At 41.8% G+C, this 19,083-nt stretch overlaps 1 protein-coding gene across 9 annotated transcripts in view; it reads right to left on the minus strand.

Moving 5' to 3' along the window:
• The window catches only part of Trpm (transient receptor potential cation channel, subfamily M), a 340,295-nt gene that overhangs the window by 2,173 nt on the left and 319,039 nt on the right, over window positions 1-19,083 (minus strand). For all 9 annotated transcript variants that reach the window (XM_067111320.1, XM_067111325.1, XM_067111323.1 and 6 more), the window contains one exon: window positions 7,488-7,724. In XM_067111320.1, coding sequence (XP_066967421.1) covers window positions 7,488-7,724 — 237 coding nt within the window. The remainder of the gene's footprint in view (window positions 1-7,487; window positions 7,725-19,083) is intronic.

Genomic DNA, 19,083 nt, shown 5'->3' on the forward strand with positions numbered 1-19,083 from the left:
CCTTATAAGGAAATCCATCAACATACCTCAGACTAATAACTGAATAACTGCTAACTATTTACTTACATAAAACACCTTATTAATCCAGTACATATAGTGGAATAACCCTTATGGATTAGCCAAATCACCAGATTAGCCTAGTTTTTTAAGCTATGCTAGGCCAGGCCATCAACATTAACAGCATAAGCTGTGTTGAAGTAATACTGAAGTACATAATTATTACACGATTATGATTGCATTAAAGGTGTCCTGCAACACACTTTATCTTAACTCCTTCTAACAACTAGAATCATGCTAAATACATAAAACCTTGTAAGGTATATTTAGTACTTTACTGTAATACCATATCAAATACTGTACTAGCAATTTTTCAAGAAACTGCATTTGTTTCTGTTGAGAATACAAACCACTGTAGGGGGGTAGAGCAGTCAGTGCACTTCACGCAGTGCACTGTAGGCATTACTTTAGGTTCTTTGCAGTGTCCCTTTGGCCCCTAGCTGCAACCCCTTTCATTCCTATTACTGTGCTTCCATTCATATTCTTTCTTCCATCTTGCTATCCACCCTCTCCTAAAAGTTGTTTCATAGTGCAACTGAGAGGTTTTCCTCCTATTACACCTTTCAAACCTTTCTACTCTCAATTTCAGTTTCAGCACTGAATGACCTCATAGGTCCCAGCACTTGGCCTTTGGCTTAAATTCTATATTCCATTCCATTCCATTCCTATCCCATAGGTGCATTCTTGGCACAGGCTACAGCGGTCACTGAAGCCCATTAACAAAGAGGTTAATTGGTGGTAGATGGGCGATTGGGGCTGCTGTCAGCCACCTTACGTAACCCACCACTTTCACCTTGGTTGCTGTAATGTGGACAGCTTTCCTAACACTGCTCCAAAAGCCAGTTTTTGGTTATCTATTTATTTTCCCCTTGTTGAAATGGAAGATATTTGAGTCATGAGCAAGTGTGTGGCTGTCTTCCCATGCTGCATAGTTTTACAGTTTTTAGTTCCGTTTGCAGGGATAGGTTCTGCAGTCCTGACTGTCCCTGTGAGAAGTGTGCTGGATGGTCTCCACAGTGGATAAGATATGACAAGAAGTGCCATGAAGCCAGTAAGTGTTCACTGGTATCCTCCAGGGGGACACTCTCCCTTTGACATTGCCGAACCTCTTAAATTTCTACTTGTCAGACCCTCTTCTCTCTCTCTCTGTTGATCCTACCCATTTTCCCCTGGCTCCAATGGGGAGGGGGGGATGCATATAGAAAGGGGCCCAGCATGCACTCTCCAGCAGTGACAGAGTGCTTAGAGTACTTGAAGTCTGGCTTACCTTGAGCATTAAGGTGACTCATCATTCACAGTGTTCATGGAGCACTTATTTTGGCTGAAGGGGTCTTGTGAAACTCCTATTTCTGTCCCCACAAAGGTTAACCCACTAACCCTCCAGTTGCCATTGTCATTCTTGTATGGGAAGCCCCTGTAGCTTTTCTTGCAGGTGAAGCTCAATACCTTCACCTTTTGCCTGTGTTGACCCCATCCTTGGCCTAAATTGTAGAGAAGAGTGAGACAGAAATGCATTTCTTCCTCCTCCTCCTGGCTGTCTTCTAGCCATTTTTTCTTCCTACTGGAATCCTTTTGCAGAATGGAACAGTAGTGTTTCTCACCTGTATGTGGAACAGCTGCAGCAGATAGTGTTGATTCTGGGACCTTTGAGCATGCTCATGACCCATCAACTTTCCACTCTTCTCAAGAGAGGAGGACTGTTTGGGATGGTTATAGACTACCTTTCAAGGACTATCGCCCTTTTGCCTCTTGCCTGCTGGTACACTTTCCATCCTACCTTCCCTCTGGCTTTGTTGGTGGAGGTGGGGGTGATGATGAAAATTTATAGGCTTGAAGTCATAGACAACCACCCCCATGATATTCTGGTCAGCCTATCTGGGTGAAACCATGGGGTGTTGGAGGCTAGTTGTTGATCTCTCTCCACTGAACGAGTTTGTGCTTCATACTCAGCTCAAGATGGAGACAACACACACTGAATTCCATCAGAGAGGGTAACTTCATACTTTCTGTGGACAAAAAGGATGCCTATTACAAAATTTCCAAATGCTCATCCATCAGGACTCCAGGAAGTGTCTCTGCTTTGTCTGCCAAGGGAACTTTGTTCAAAACTCTGTGCTTCAGGTTAGAAACAGTCAATCAAATGCTGGTTCCGGTGAGTTGTGGAGTGATCACCTAGGCTACAGGAGGATCCTGATAACTTCTCAGCCTCATGCCTGTGGTGCCCTGATCTGGTGAGACCCTGTGAGAGATCCCCACTCTTTTGACCATAATGCATCAGCCCAACATGCTATCACACCACAGTCCATGGAGGCTCTGCTTTCAAGCAGTGGCTATCCAGTCATTCCAACAAGAGAGGCTTTTCTTGCAAGACTGCACAGATGTCTCACTGCTTCTGAAAGTCTTCAGCAGCTTATGTGGCTTCCCTATCTTCTGCATTTGGTGTTGTAGATTGGGGTCTCTGGTTATGAGCACTATATAGTAGACTGCAGATGTTCATCGAGAAAAGCTTCTCTCACTTCCTGTGGTGAGAGACTATAGCTCTGCCTTTAGCCAGGTCTCTCGAGTGAAGGCCATGGACCTCTTTTTCCTCAGTAAAGTTGTTTATGTTCATGAAGAGCTTTGAAGTGTCTTGCCCACACCAAAAACTCAGGCCTCTGGAGTGGGATGCGACTTGTTTTCTGCTAGCTTAGCTTGTGTGTTGAAAAGTTACATCACTTGTTGTATCTAATCTGCCATTTAGAGGTTTGGGGTTTTCACCCTGTCATTTCCTGACAAAAGATTAGAGAGCTTATCTATCTCCACCCTCCATTATTTTCTGGGTGGAGATTTGGATGAGATGCTTTTGTGCCTGATGCAAGCCTTGTTTACTATCTGAAAATGGCCCAGCAGCATAGGCCTGAGTGTCAATGCTTTTGTGTTTGTACCATAAGGCACAAAATGTAGGTGTCCAGTGTTCTGAATCTCTTCTTTCTGGCTTCATGAGACTGCCAAGTGGGTGAATGGGTCATCTTGCAAAGGAAATGACCATCCAGTCTAGGTAAGAGCTACTGAAGCCAAGGCCAATGTTCTATCCATAATTTTCTGAGAAACTTCTTGGTGTTGCAGGTAAATGAGGCAGGGTCCTGGTACTTATGCTGTACCTGGGGGGCATTACCCACACTTCCTTAGGCATCTTCTCCTTAGGACCTGTGGTGGATGCTCAACAGGCTGTGTAGCTACCCAATCCCCACATGGACAGATAAGCATCTTACTAAGGTACAGAGATAACTTCAGATTGGGTCAAATAAATGAGAACATAACTGGTTTTTCTCTATCTCTTCTTTTGTTCTCTCTTTTAAGGGGCACCATTGAGGTTGAGTGTATATGGAAAAAGGTCAGGATGTAGATGAGCTGCATAAAAGTGTATCGTATCTTACAGGTCATGATGTTGGCGAGTTATGGAATAGTGTATTGTAGCTTAGAGCATTGGCTTGAAAAGATCTGACTCCCTCTGGTTTCCCCTTTAACAAGGAGTATATCTTTAATCATTTGGACCCATTAATTTTTAATTAACCTCCTTTGTGGATGATGTATCTGCCTACTAACCTGTACTTCTTATCCAATTTGGTAGACTGAATTCTCATTTCTCAGATTGAAATTTCAGGCACAAAACTCACTCTGTCTCATGGTCCTGTCAGCCTTGCATCCCTATGCCAGGCTATATAGGAGACTAAAGTTATAATTTTTTTCACTCTGTCCCAAGTCCTGTCAGCCTTGCATCCCTATGCCAGGCTATATAGGAGACTACGGTTATAATTTTTTCCATGTTCATTATCATGACCAGGAAAGTAACACATGAAATTTGAGTAGAGGCTGATCTTGCCAGTCAATTTTAAAGGATGATCTGCCCATCTAAGTAGTTAGTGGATATGAAAAGCAATGGTAAGTATTCTTGTAGGAACAAATTTTGTATTTTTTCTAATTATAAAATCAGAGCCAGTAGAGAAAAGGAGGATGCAAATTCCCTGAATTTCTTAAAACCTTTTTCCACCTGGTACCTCTACTAATTTCCAAACGTTGACAAAGCAACAGCAGGAGAGTCCTATGTTCAAGCATGGACTCTGCCTGTGGTAGAAGCAGGAGAGAAGCTTTTGGCCGCAGTCAAAAGTTCTAGGGAGGATTCTAAGCAAGGGTCCCTGGACAATATTATGATACACACCACAGGAGCTGGTGAAGCAGGAGAAGAGTCTATGGCCTTACAAGGGATGTCCACCAGTTGTTCCTCTATCCCAACATGAGTGGGTAGAGCTGATCAGTTGTTAACCATCCTTTCCCATGGACTTTGCAACCTGATGGAAACATCAAGGCATTGACTCGGACAGAGCATGGGTCACAGCATAAATTGGTCTAGGAAGAGGAATAGGTATGAAAGTAGGTTATTTCTTCCTCAAGACACCAACAGTCTTCTTGAATATTCTTCTTTTAAAACCAAGCCTCCTTCATTAAGCAGAGAGAAAAAAAAAAAAACACTCCAAACAAATAACAGCAAAAGAAATAAGGTCAATATTCAAAGGTAACAAAGTACCCACACACACTGTTAAGCCTAAGGTATTGTCAATATTCCCTCTTCTTACACGGGGATCTTACACTGATCACAGCCCCACCCAAAGTCAGTACAAGAGTCAAAGTAATCCACAATAAATGTTCATCACCAACCATAGCAAAAAGCAGTTCATCTCTAGTGAAAATTCCTTCCAATAAAATGTCAGCATAGTTCCAATGTATGTTTTCAAAAGGCATAATGTAACAGTGGTCAGTTTCAGCTGTTGAAACCAGGTTTTACCATTTGATGGTCACTGAATCCTGAGATCTGCTTTGGTGTTTGTGGGCACGCATCAGTAGATCTGTATGCAACAAGCCTGTGTCACAAACTTTCCTGCCCTGTAGGAGGGTAGTGCCATCAGTGCACCTCAAGCAGAGTACTGTAGGCATTACTCAAAGTCAGTACAAAAGTCAAAGTAATCCACAAAAAATGGTCATTCCCAACCATAGCAAAAAGCAGTTCATCTGTAGTAAAGATGTCCTTCCACTAAAATGTCAGCATAGATCCAACATTTGTTTTCAAAAAGCATAGCATTACAGTGGTCAGTTTCAGCTGTTGAAACCAGGTTTTACCATTGGATGGTCCCTTGAATTCTGGATCTGTTATGGTGCTTGTGGGCATGCCGTCAGTAGTTTCTGCATGCAACAAGCCTGTGTCAAAAACTTTCCCGCCCTGTAGGGGGGTAGCACCATCAGTGCACTGTAGGCATTACTTAAGGTGTTTTGCAGTTTCCCTTCAACCCCTTTCATTCTTTTTACTGTACTTCTATCTCTCTTCCATCTTACTTTCCACCCTCTCCTAACAAATGTTTCATAGTGCAACTGTGAAGTTTCCCTCCTGTTTCACCTTTAAAACCTCCTTTACACTAAATTTTCCTTTCAGTACTGAATGACCTCATAGGTTCCAGTGCTTGGCCTTTGGGCTGAATTTTATATTAAAATTCTAAACTTTCTCTTTTCTGTTCAGCCCAAGAAGACCCAGAGACCTTCAAGATAGATGCAAAGTGTTGGTAAAATTTCTTTGAGAATCCAAGAACCTACAGATGAATGACAACCCTCCTTTGGCTACAGAAGTAGTTTGCATATTTATCCATGTTGTTGGATAACCCCAGGAGTCTGTCTTCAGATGCCACAGTAACCTCAAGATGCTTCAATTTCCTGCATGGTTTTCTAGAAAGGTCTCGGATAGAGGTTTTTCATACAATACAGCTGTAGCCATCTCAGTCCTGTAGGGCTCCCTACAACAACCTTTACTAAACTAATATGAGGTGATTCTGTAGTTTGTGAAGTATAAGAAGCACTGTCCTAGTCAACTGCACTAATCCAAAGATTACAGATATCCTTCCGTTTCTTCGAAAATGCAGGAAATTGTCCATCTCTGCCATCACAGGTTATGCCTGCACTCTCATGGGTATTTGAACTTTGTGTACTAGATGTGGGTTTTCACATGGAATTGAAAAGGCTCATCCTACAGTTGAAAAAGGAGGCTTTTCATGGGTTGAGGAAACCTAATTGTGACTTCTCCCTGGTTTTCAAAGTCTTACTACGACACCTTTGTTGAATCACACACTGAAGGTGATCTTCCTATTTGCATCTTCAAGACAAGTCAACAAGATTCATGCGCTGCCTGTGGGTCATGCATGCTAGAGGTTGAACAGTGGTAAGGCTGTTGTTTGTATCTGACTTTGTGGCAAAAATCCAAATGAGCAGCCAAGACCATACCTCAGCACCCTTTGCTACTCCTTCCCTGTCCTTTGTTAAAAGTAACTATGAGGACTGTGTGCTTTCTCTACTGATGGCTCTACCTGTGGATAACCAGGGATCCTAGAGGTTAAAGTTCCATACAACTCACCTCTAAAGGGCACTGAAGGAAGCAAGTTATGAATATATGATCTCTTTTTGGCTAATGCAATTCATCTTGAGAGTACAGTAATGTGATAGATGGTAAAGCTAAACAGGTAAGAGTGCTAGTCCACAGAAATCAACCGTAAAACTAGCTCTACATATATGATATTTTCAATAGGAGTTGATGGAAGAAGGGTCATCGGGTGACAAAAGAGAAAAGGCTGTTTCAAAAGGGAAGCATTTCTAGCCAAAATTTCTTCTCAAACTGCTGGCAGTTTTCTAGTTACCAACTCCAGCTAAACAATAATTTGAGAAGTAGTCTGTTGAGTAGTCTTGTTTGGGTACCACAAGTGTTTTGGACAATTTTCCTCATTTACCACTAATTTTCAACCCAGTTCTACCTAAAGTTTGCAGATGTTCAAGGCAGCAAAATGCCATCTTAAACACCCTTTCCAACATAATTTGGGAAACACTCATGTCAACTACTTTGCAGTGTGATATTCAAAGATATGTAAAACATAAGATGAGCTTTAGTGACAATGAAATCACTCCAGAGCTATCAGTTGAAACACCATCTTTAGTACCATTTAGTATTCTTCTTCTTAATTTACGTTTGTCCTTCCAGGATCAGCAAAAAAAAAAAGGTTCATGTAAAACATATATGTTACAGCTAGACTGACTCCTAAATTTTTGGTACTAAAATTTATTTCTTCAAAAACCAACCCTAAAATAATTTTTAGTAATTCACGGTGGCAAGGAGCATTAAAAAACTTCATTGGCCTTCTGGACAATCTTTCCTCAATGGGTCAGTGGAAATGTCTTTGGTTTCACCTTTAACAAACTTATCAAACCATTCTGTTGGTGAAATGCACATAAAAAGTTTAAAGCATAATGTTATCACACTAGGTGACATTTGTACTTTGATGTAGCAAATAAAATTTTATTTAGGGGAAAAAAAAAAAGTGCTGGTGTATTATGATCTAACAAAAATGTGTACTACTTACTTCGGTGCTCATCTGTTCTTTGAGTTCCTTTTCTCTATTAAATCCATTCATACACTCCTCTTCAAAGTCATGGACCCGCTCTAGACTTTCAACATCCAAAAATAATTTCAAGCCATTATCATAAAAGAAAGGTTTTCCTTTCCACCTCCTACATCCATATTTAATTATGCGATGTATGTGAGAGAAGATGATGAGAGGAGGTGGGAACACTGGTTTACTTTCAAATTCCATCACAACCTGAAAAAAAATTTTTATATCTTCATTTAAAAATAAAACAGATATAAAAATGTACAATTACATACATGTAGTAAGTCAACATTGTGTTTTTAATTACTCAAGGATAATCTGACATTCTACTAAGTTAAACCTATGCAAAGCTACACAATAAAAAATAATTAATTGGCTTAAAATTGATACCAAAACAGCACTCTATATACAGTAAACCCCCCGTATTCGCGTTCTCATGGTTCGCGGACTCACGCATTCGTGGGTTTCTCTGTGGAACATATCTAGCCATTATTCGCGGAAAATTCGCCCATTCGCAGTATTTTTCACTGAGAAATATTCACTAATTACTGTATTTTCATATATTTTTCATGAGTAAATGCACTTTTTGTGATAAAACTATTAAAATACTCAGGTATAAGCATTTTTACAGGGTTTTTCTTGGTTTAAGCTATCAAAAATGGGCAGTTCTAAGTGTTTTTAGATGGGTTTTAAGCATTCGCGGATTTGACCTATTCGCGGGGGGTGCGGGACACATCCCCCGCGAATATGGGGGGTTCACTGTAGATAGTTTCTAACTAGCATGTATTTTGAATTTAATTCAAAATACACAGTAGCACTTCCAGTCCCGCCTACTAATGGGAATACTAAGAACAACTTAGCAGCCAACCTCATTCTGTCTGTGCCTTATTTTATTATAAAAATGTCATTTTTATATAATTAATTACATAGCTGATCCCACATTGATAGGAGGTGGGATACATGGACATGTTCTACGACAAAACGTTACGTCATGTAATGAATTTGAAATAGAAAAGTTGCTAGCACTGAAAAAAGTATTTGTCATTTCCTTATCAGTTAAGAGAGCTACTGCAGGAGAATACTGCCTCTGGTTGGTGCTCATCTTAACCTGTAGCGGCATGGCCGAGCGCCTCTACTTAAGTGGGGGCTTTGCAGCAAAGGAGTGTTCCAATGGCTAGCAAAGTATCAATAGGTGCCCTTGCCCTGGGCACAGTAACAATATAAAAAAAATAACCAGATAACACTGTCACCTACACTGAGTGCTCCAGGTATATTGTACACCCTGGCTACCCAAATCCCGACGCCTTACTACAAGGTGAAGGGATAGCAGGAGAAAATCCTTTGCTTCCTCCTGCGATACCATGCCAGTTACTGATAATGGTAGCAAGGTACTGCAAATTTTTAACACTGTTTTAACTTTCATTAAAAATGGTGAGAAGCAAAGATCAATGTCAATTGCTGAATGGAAGCATATTGTGCCTGCAAGCTAATGAGGTAGAAGCTGCTCTGACATCTTTAGCTTTCACTTAAAGTAGGCAAAATGCTCTCCTGAATCTGAGAGAGGTCTCAGAAATAAAGTCCTTTTAGGATGAAGGACAATGTGTTCTTAATCGGAAGTCAAATTGGGTCCTTGCCAGAACACTATAGGTTATGGATGGCCCTCTGCTCTTCCAGTCCTGCTCAGGTAATACCTGAAAACTTCAACTGGACAGAGGACTCTCTATTATTCCTCAGAGCCAAGGGTGTCCGTTATGTTCTTAAGGAGGAAAGAATGGATCCAGGTCTTGGATAGGTCCTTGTTCTAGGCTAAAATCCAATGGTAAACGAGCAAACCGTGTCTCCTTGTGAAAAAGACCTACTCTAGAATGATGGCTTGGATCTCACTAAAACATTTTAGCAGAAGCCAAGCTCACCAGGAAGATAGCCTGCCAGGTAAGGTCCTTTCTGAGAAGAGGAGCGTAGTAAATCAAAAGAGGGACCTCTCGGTCACTTTAATACTACGTCCAGGTTCCAGGAGACCGGATTTCCTTCCTTGCTTGGACTAGTCAAAGGACTTGATGAAACTGCTTAAAAACTGAGTTAAATGTAGCTCGACACCCCTTAATGGAGGAATACGAGATGTATTCGAGATCTCCTCAGATAAAAGAGGCAATCCGCAATTCAGGTCACAGATGTCTCGAAAGGAGGGACATAGAGTCTGAGACACCAACTATGGAAAATCGCTCCCTTATTCTGGTAGACAGAGCTAGAAGATTGACGTCTTTGTTGCAATAGTCCCTATAGTATGTCTAGAAAAAAAAAAGACCCTTTGTTCTGACAAGCTATCGGACAGTCTGAAGCACATCTGGACAAGAGCGAGCAACCCTTAGTGGTATCTCTTGAAGTGAGGTTGACAGAGTAGACAAGGATTCGGGAAAAAGTCAAGGAGAGTCCACCAACAACCATGGCAAGTTCGTAAATCATAATTTCATGGGTCAGAACGGGGCTATGAGGGTCATTGTAACGTTGCGATGAGCCTGAAACTTCTTTAGCACTTCCTTGACTATATTGAAGTGCAGAAAAGACTTAGGGATCCAAGTTGGACCAAACTTGCAGTATGGAGTCTGCTGCCCATGCCAGTTGGCTTCCCCCACAGGCTCCACAGATCCCAACACACCAGGGGATTCAAGATCCACTCAATAGTAAGAACAAGCTTCTGACGCTTCAGTTCATCCGCCAGAACTTATTAGTTGGCCTGAATAAATCAAGACACTTGGAAACTCGATTTTGATTTCCACAGTAGAAGTTCTCTTGCTGTTTGGTAGAGAGAGAGAGAGAGAGAGAGAGAGAGAGAGAGAGAGAGAGAGAGAGAGAGAGAGAGAGAGAGAGAGAGAGAGAGAGACCCCTTGCTAATGTAATAAACATTAGGACTGTGATCTAGTCTAAAAGGACTACCACAGTCTAGGAGTGAACTAGGGTTGAGAAGCACTGAAGCCCTAAGCCAGTGGTTACCAGCCTTTTTAGCAGGTGACCCCAACCATGCTCCTCCAGCCATAACCACGACCACACTGGTTTTATGCAGTGTATATAACTATATAAAGTACAGGTTGACCATCACTAATCCGGCAATCAGTAGTCCGGAACAATCAGTAATCCAGCACAAATTTCGGCTCGAGTAATTTCTAATGCTTCCGTACTTATTTTCAAATTTCCTGGGTCGCTGCACGAACTCACTCGCCGGCCGCTTCGATTTGGTGGCGCTGTGTGCTGCATCGACAAACTGGAGGTGTTTGTAAACGCAGGCATGATTTTGCTGTTCCACTTTTTACATTTATTATTGTCTTTTGGCCTACGCTATGGTATATCGTGTAGGCTACATATACGGTAGCCTAGCCTACATTATACTGAACTCTATTCACATATTAACAGTATTATACAAACATCAACATAATGAATGTGCATCTTTTTCATGGATCTTTTAAAAAGTTATGCTTTACTACATTGTATCCAATTGCGTATATTCTCATATTGCTTTTGTAATAAAAATTGCGATCAATGTTTTGTTTTGGGAATCGATAACGCGGTGTTTATTTTGCCGCATTTAACTCAGTTCAGAGTGCTTTTCTTGCTTCTAGTAAGTGTAAATGAATATAGATACTTTATTTATTTGGGACAAGGATATTTTTCGTTATACGAAGTGTTTTTAAGTCGAAATATAACTTAAATACGTCCCGTTGTGAAATTAATTTAGCTATTTTTTTCATTAATATATGACGTTTGTGGGAATCGTGACTGGCCGTTTTGGGGGCATGTTTGTTTTGTGTAAAAAAAATCAAGATTCCATTCGCTATTTTCTTTTGATTTCATCATAATACGAGCTTTACTTATTTACCTTTTATTGGCGTGAAAACAGCAGCAATTTGTATTCTTTCATGCCCAGTAGTTTTGATTAAAATACATTCTCTCCAATTTTTTTACGGTCGAGTTTCATCCATGTTGCCAATGGACGATAATTTATAGTCATTAGCAGCTTGAACATTGTTTTCTCAGCTTCAGCTACAACTTGCAGCTTAAAGTTACTGTAGCAGTATATTTCCTTGCTGATATTTTCTCCAAAGCGAATAAGGGTATAGTGTAAAAAATATATCAGTCCTATTGTACAGTACTTAACGTCATTTATAACATAACAAAAGTAATTGTTTAACCGTACGATGGTTGAAATACAAGCAAAACAGTTGTTATCGGGTACGATTATTAGCAAAACAACAGTTTTCCGTTCGGTTGTTTATGGCTGTACGCATTTATGCAAGAGTATAATGTTACTAACAATATTTTATCATTCTCTTTTACCTTTTTAACTAGCAGATGGAATAAAGAGATGGAGGAAAAGAAGTTGGTCTATTGTAAGTTGGTCTCTCTCGCTGCCTGCGCCTGCGCGAAATCTAAAAATATTTCCTAAATATTTTCGTATCGGTATTTGCTAACCCCATCGTAAACTCCAAATATCGTAAATCGAATTATCGTAACTGGAGCACTACCTGTATTTGATAATTGTCTTTTCTTTATTAACCAACTTGTACTGATTTATGGGATATTTTAATTCTAGGATGAGGTGCTTAGCTACTGGGTTTCGTGTATTCTAGCCTAATAAATGGCTAATCTGGCAAAATGGCTAATTCAGCACCCTCTAGGTCCCAATGATGCTGGATTAGTGATGGTCAACCTGTATGTGTTGTATGTTACTATATTACTGACTGTAGGCTGTAAAAGCAAAGAACAAGTATAATTTTCTTGTAAGAGGTGCTGTAAGGCTGAAAAAATAGAAGAGAAAAAATGAACATGATTAAATTCAATTCACTTTAATATGAACATTTTCATCAGAAAAATTTGTGTTACATTCCATTAAGGCAAACTAAAGATAAAACTGTTTCTTATCAACTGATAACTGATTTTAACAGGAGCCTTGAGGCTGGATTTCACTGGTAAGTTTGTCCATTAGTGGCTCATTCATATAAAGTGCTACTCTTAAATCATGTTCTGGCTGCAACTGATTTCTGCTTTTTGTTTTGATGGCAGCTAAGGATGCAAACCCTGATTCACACAAATAGGTTGTAGTGAATGGCAACAACACTTTTTCAGCCTCCCTTCCAAGGACTGGTTTCTCCTTCACAGCAGCCCAGAACATGCCTAGTGATTGTTGCTGAAAGCTGAAGCGGAGAGTTCCATCATGTTGCACCTCGATGAGCTCCTCTTGTAGATTTTGAATGGAAGATTCTTCCTCTGAAAGGTCTTCGACGTCGACATCAAAGTGTCTGCACACCCATTTGTATTTGTCAAGCAACTCTTCATCTGGAATATGCTCCTCAAACTCCTCACTCAGCTTTTCAAGGTGCTCTACAATGGTACTTTGTACGTTCGGAGGACACAAGATTCTGTTTACCCACCAAACCAGTACGACACTCAGGGACACCAGCATTAAACATACATTATTCAAATAGGTTGTAGTTAATGGCAACAACACTTTTTCAGCCTCCCTTCCAAGGACTGGTTTCTCCTTCACAGCAGCCCAGAACACGCCTAGTGATTGTTGCTGAAAGTTGAAGCGGAGAGTTTCATCAAGTTGCACCTTGATGAGCTCCTCTCGGTTTTCTGCTGTAAAGCCTATGGGGTCAGGACTAACCATACCACCTACTGACATGCAGTGCAGATGACTATGTTCAAGCTCATGGCAGTAATGTTTTAAGAAAACTGTCTCTGGTGCCCACCCTGTACTTTCGGAGACTTCTTCAGAGACATTTCTGAAGAAGGCCGACGACATACTTACTTTCCTAATGTCATGTGACCTAGGAAAGGAGTGCGGGTTTGTTTTTTTTAATGAGGGACACTAAAATTATTCTTAGCCCTCGTAGGGAGAGTGGTTTATTCGTGCTAGGGTGTACGAAAATCGGACCTTCTGGGATGTTTGCTGTGACCTCTAGCTAAACCTTACGTGCTTGAACTGGGCATAATGTTTTGTCTGCTAAATTAAGTTTTCTTGTAAGAATAGATTTCCTTCTTAAAGGCTCCTTATTCTTGGCCAGGAATGTTGGGCCTGGGGACAATAATAACTGATTATCTGCAGTTTGTGTGATATATCGTCCCAGTCTAAGAGAGCCCAGTTCACTAATACGGGCTCCTGATGCTAATGCAATCAGGAAGATCGCCTTTTGTAGCTTGTGAGTTGCGGTTGTACAGTATTGGGTCTGCTGAACTGAGGGGTAGATAGAAGTCCAAGTACCTTGTTCAGGGACCAAGTAATTGGGAGTCTTTCGGGAGCAGGTCTTTGTAGAGCAAAAGACCGCAGAAGGGAAGTAACAACTTCTATGCTGGAGTCAATCCTGAATCCATAAAGCAAGGGTTCTGTTAATGCTGCCTTGTATGCCATGATTGTTGTAACTGCAGGGTGTTTGTCTTCAAAAAGATATATCAGAAAATTTAAAAGTGTTTCTACAGAAACTTCAATTGGGCTCTCAGTATGGATATAATCTAACCATACCTTCCATATGCACTGCTATTGTCGGATAGATGATGTCCATAATTTTTGCATTAGGTACCTAGCAATGTTGGGCGAGTATTTTTCACAGTAGATATTGTTTAAAAAATTCCATATGTGAAGGTCTCACCTCAGAAAGGAGCCGTAAACAATTTTCCCTCCTACTTTCTGGGATAGAACAGCGGATGACAGTGAAATTGATCTTTTCACCCATCGTTGAAGTGATAGGAACCAATGCCTGTTTGGCCAATTTGGGGCTATTAAGTAAGCTGTTAAGTTTAGGAGTTTGCTCAAAACCTTCGAAATCTGGGACAATGTAGGAAAAAGATATATCGTCCTCCACTTGTTCCAGTCTTGTAGGAAGGCATCCCTTGCTACTGCTTGATTGTCCAAGTTCGGAGATACATATACTGGGAGTTTGTGATTCTTGTATGTGGCGAACAGGTCCACTTCCGGTTGTGGAAGCATGTTGGCTATTGTTTGAAAAGATTGGTTGTCCAACATCCACTCTGTTGAGGCTGTCATTTTCCTCGATAGAGAGTCTGCTATTATGTTGAGAGACCCTATGAGGTGAATTGCAGACAAGCGCCACTTCTTTACTTGTGCCATTTGAAGGATGACTAGCATTACCATGTTGAGAGGAGGTGAACATGATCCTGATCTCTTGATGCAGGACACTGCAGTCATGTTGTCTAGAACCAACAGAATATGTGTCGCTTCTGGAGGTTTGAGTTTTTTGAGAGACAAAAAGACAGGCATCAGTTCCAGGAAATTGAAATGACACTTCCTCAGAGTAGCTGACCACCTCCCTGCCACCTAACGATCCTCCCAATGTTCTCCCCAACCTGTTGAGGCATCTGTGTGTATTGTCACTCTTACAGATGGAGGAGTCAGGGTGACCTGTTTCGCCAAGAGATTCCTTTCGGGTCCAAGGCTGAAGTATCTCCCCGACTTTTTGATTCTTTTGGTGAGATTGGTCTCGCATCTTTTTTCTTGCGTGCGATAGCCAAAATTTGTCCAAGTTTTTCAATTACAATCTGAGTGTTGGATCTATTACTGATGCAAACTGCAGTAGACCCATCATGTGTTCTAATTGCCGTCTAGAAACTCTGGGCTGCTCTAGGAATCTTTTGAGGTTTTTCCTTATTCTGTTCAGAGTTTTGATGGGGAGAGACAACAGGCCCTGAAGAGTATCCCAACACAGTCCCAACCACTGAAAGCGTCTGCTGGGCATGAGGCAGAATTTTTTCCAATTTATTTATTATAAAACCTTTTGACTGGAGTCTGTTGACCACTGCTCTTAGGTTTTTCAAGCACTTTTCTTGTGGCCCCCCAAGATTAACCAGTCGTCTAGGTAAGCTATTAGTTGTATTCCTTCTTTTTTAAGTTCCTGGACAACTACTGTTGCTAATTTTGTAAAAATTCTTGGGGCAATATTTAGTCCAAAAGGCATAACTTTGAACCTGTACGTCTCTTTCCCTATCCGGAACCCTTGGAAGGGGCGAAAGGGAGCGACAATAGGGATGTTCCTTGAGGACTCCACAGTGACTACCAAAAATAGGTTTTTCCTGCATCAAAACCTGTTTTCATATCAATTTCATGACTAAATGCACTTTTTGTGATAAAACTATTAAAATACACAAGAAAAACATGCCCCTAAATGGCCAACATCATCTATTAACTAAAGAAGTAACTAAATTAATTTCACAACGAGACGTAGTCAAGTCATATTTCGACTTAAAAACACTTTGTATAACAAATAATAACCTTGCCCCATATGAATAAAGTATCTAGAGATTCATTTACGCTAACTAGAAGCAAGAAAAGCACTCAGAACCGAGTTAAATACAGCGAAATAATCTTACCACATAATCAATATCCAAACCAAAACATGGATTGCAATTTATAATACAAAAGCAATATAAGAATATACAGTATACAATATTACTGCATACAGAGAAGTAAAGCATAACATTTTAAAACACCCATGGAAAAGATGCATATTCATTATGTTGATGTATGTACAATACAATATTAATATGTGAATATAGAGTACAGTATAATGTAGGCTAGGCTACCTTATATTCCACAATTAGCTGATACTGTATTAATAATTACTATACAGTGTATATGTAGAGTATACTTTATAGTGTAGGCTAGGCTACCATATATGTATACATGGTACTGAATACCCTAGTGTAGGCTAGGTTATATTCGAGATATGTTTTTTCCAACAAACCATGGGTTTTTTGAAACCTAACCCCATTGCAAGAAGGTTAATACCTGTATAAGCATTTTTAGAGTTTTTTGTGTTTGAACTATTAAAATAGGCAGTTCTAAGTGTTATTAGAAGGGTTTTAAGTATTCGCAGATTTTAGCTATTCGTGGGGGGTATGATACCCATCCCCCGCGAATACGGGAAACCCCCTGTACTGAATCGTCTCTGAAAAACAAAATCCTAACACTATGCCTGGGTCACGTAGTGTGACCTGGGTCGACCTGCCTTCCTCCATTGTGTGAGACAGCCCATACGCAGCTACGCTCATCCTCCTAGAAGGAGAGAGAGATCAAAACCACATGGGGTGGTACAAGGAGGGTAACTTTACCTGTATGAAAGAGTAGGTTCGTATGTTAGGAAAATTACAAATTTATTTTCAATTTGGTATTTGTTCCTACATCTATATGAACCTACGCTTTCATATATGGATCCTTGCCTGAAGGTGGGGGGATGATCTCTCAGGTAAACATGTGGTAATGTTCCATCTCGATACCTCAAGGGCATGCAAGAGGTGTATGCCGTGGGTACCGTACCCACCCCTGTTCCTCATGATGTTGCTAGTGACGTCTTCCCCTCCTGACGGAGATCCTGTGGGGCTCTACATCGTTATATGACCTGCTATGTCGCTGCTACTGGGTCCAAGATGAAGGAATCTAAGGACTTGTGTGCTGTATCCTTGAGGCAGAAAGAGGTGAATGACATCTGCCTCTTCCCAACCCCTGGTCCTGAGGACCTGACTGACCAAGTGGTTTTTCCTAAACACCACCGACAACCCTATACCTCTGATGTCGTGAGCCTTAACCCTAGTTGGGCACGTGGTCCAAGCAGTATGCCCTCACAATCATCTCTCTCAGCCAGAAGGAGATAGTGTTCCTCGAAATCTCCCACTTCTCCCGACCCGTACTTAAGAGATGTCTCTGACAGGCTGGTCTGTGGGGGCTGTATGTTTAACACAGGCTCTCAGGTTTCTGACTGGGCCTAGCAACATTTCGTTCTTTTCGCTCCAGACAAAGTCCTTTTATGAGGGGATGGAAAACCCACCGCACCTTGGGTTGTGTGTGGAGGGGCTGGGTCTTTGCCATGAACTCTGGGAAAAAGGTGAAGCCCATCAATGTCCATCCATGGGTGTAGGTAATACTGTATGAGAGGGCATGAAGTTCCCCCAACCTCTCCGTTGATGCCAATGCCAACAGGAAAAAACCGCTTTCAGGGTCCAGTCCCAGCCTGGCGCCCTTCAGAGCAATTTTCGTAGGGCGCTTTCCACGAGGGAGCCAGGACCTCGGTGATGCACCATTCTGGGGGTTTCAATTCCTGAGGGGAGCAACTCTTTTCAAAAAAGTCTCCGATCATGTCTGACCCCTCCCATAATGTTGAAAGGTCTGTGCCCCTAGATTGAACTCTCAGGCAAGAGCAGCCCTATAACCTTTAATTGCGGACACGGAGGGGTGCTCCTCCTGACGCAGGAAGAGAAGGAATTCCGCCACATCCCTCAGAGACGTTTTGAGGGGATGGAGATCCCACCCACCCACTGCACCAATGAAGGAATACTTTACAATTTACCTGGTACAGACCGAGGGAAGAGGGCATGAGGGGGCTGACGATGACCACAGCAACTTCTCCAGTAAAAACCTTTCTTTCTAAGGAGTTGCTGGATAGCCTCTAACCATGAAGATAGAGGGGAGGCCACTGCCTGATGAAATCAGCCATTGTGTTCTTGCTTCAGCAGGGTGGGAATGGGGGAAGATGCCTTGGTATGTCCACCAGCAGGTGGAGGAGGTCTATGTACCATTCCGCTTGGGGCCACTTTGGAGCTACAAGCATCATTCTCAGACCTTGGGCGCTGCTTCTCTGAACCTAATGATACAAGAATCCAAAGGAAGAACCCTTGCTGCTGCCATGCCTACCAGCACGTTAAGATGCTCCTACCCCCTGCCTTGTGCATGAGATCTGACTTCTTGAAGTTGCTCTCTATATCCAAGTCGTGACAAAAACTTGAGAAGTTGATGTCTCTGTCCTAACAACTGAAGCAATGAGCTCGAGTACAGATAAAAAATAAACACTCGACTGAACCCTTGGGGGAGCAGTTACAAATCCCAAACAAGTGCCTTAAACCAGAACACTGTCCCCTTGTTGAGGGTATGGAGGAGATACTTGCAGGAGGACCGATGGGTAGGTGTTGAACATACATATCCCTCAAATTCAAAAAAACAAGAAAACACCCTCTCTGATAGAATCATGAGCAAAATGGGCTGTTCCATATAGGGCCTGTCTGGTGAATGAACCAGTTCAGTAAGAAAAGGGGTAAAAGACTACCACAGTGCCTTCTGGGAGCATTGCATTCACCTCTTCCCACAAGGAGAGGTCCTTCCTGAGCCAGGAACAAACATTTGGAACTGGACCGGAAAGAAGGTGAGGGATGACGAAGGCTCTAAGGGTAGCATAACCATATCTGACAGGTATCTGCTACCCACGCTTCCACTCCATGTTGCTGCCAAGCTTGCCCAATGGCTTGACAGGTATTCACCCTCACTTGAAGAAACTAGGAAGAACTGCCCCACCCCTGATGTCCACTGTCTTCTACCAGGGTAAAAGAAGTCTGGGTACCTCTACGAGGAGTCGAGGGAGTCTGGGATTTTCTCTGACCAAAGGGGAAGGGCCAGCCTGACCTGAGGGTTGAGCTGCAGTGCTACGCAAAGACCTAAAGGTCTTAGCCACTGCCTGGTCAATGACCCGAAGCCCAACCACCGCTGCCTCCCCCCCCCCCTCTAGCAAAGAGGGGG

This window comes from Macrobrachium rosenbergii, chromosome 11 (genome assembly GCF_040412425.1).
Source record: "Macrobrachium rosenbergii isolate ZJJX-2024 chromosome 11, ASM4041242v1, whole genome shotgun sequence".
Taxonomy (NCBI): domain Eukaryota; kingdom Metazoa; phylum Arthropoda; class Malacostraca; order Decapoda; family Palaemonidae; genus Macrobrachium; species Macrobrachium rosenbergii.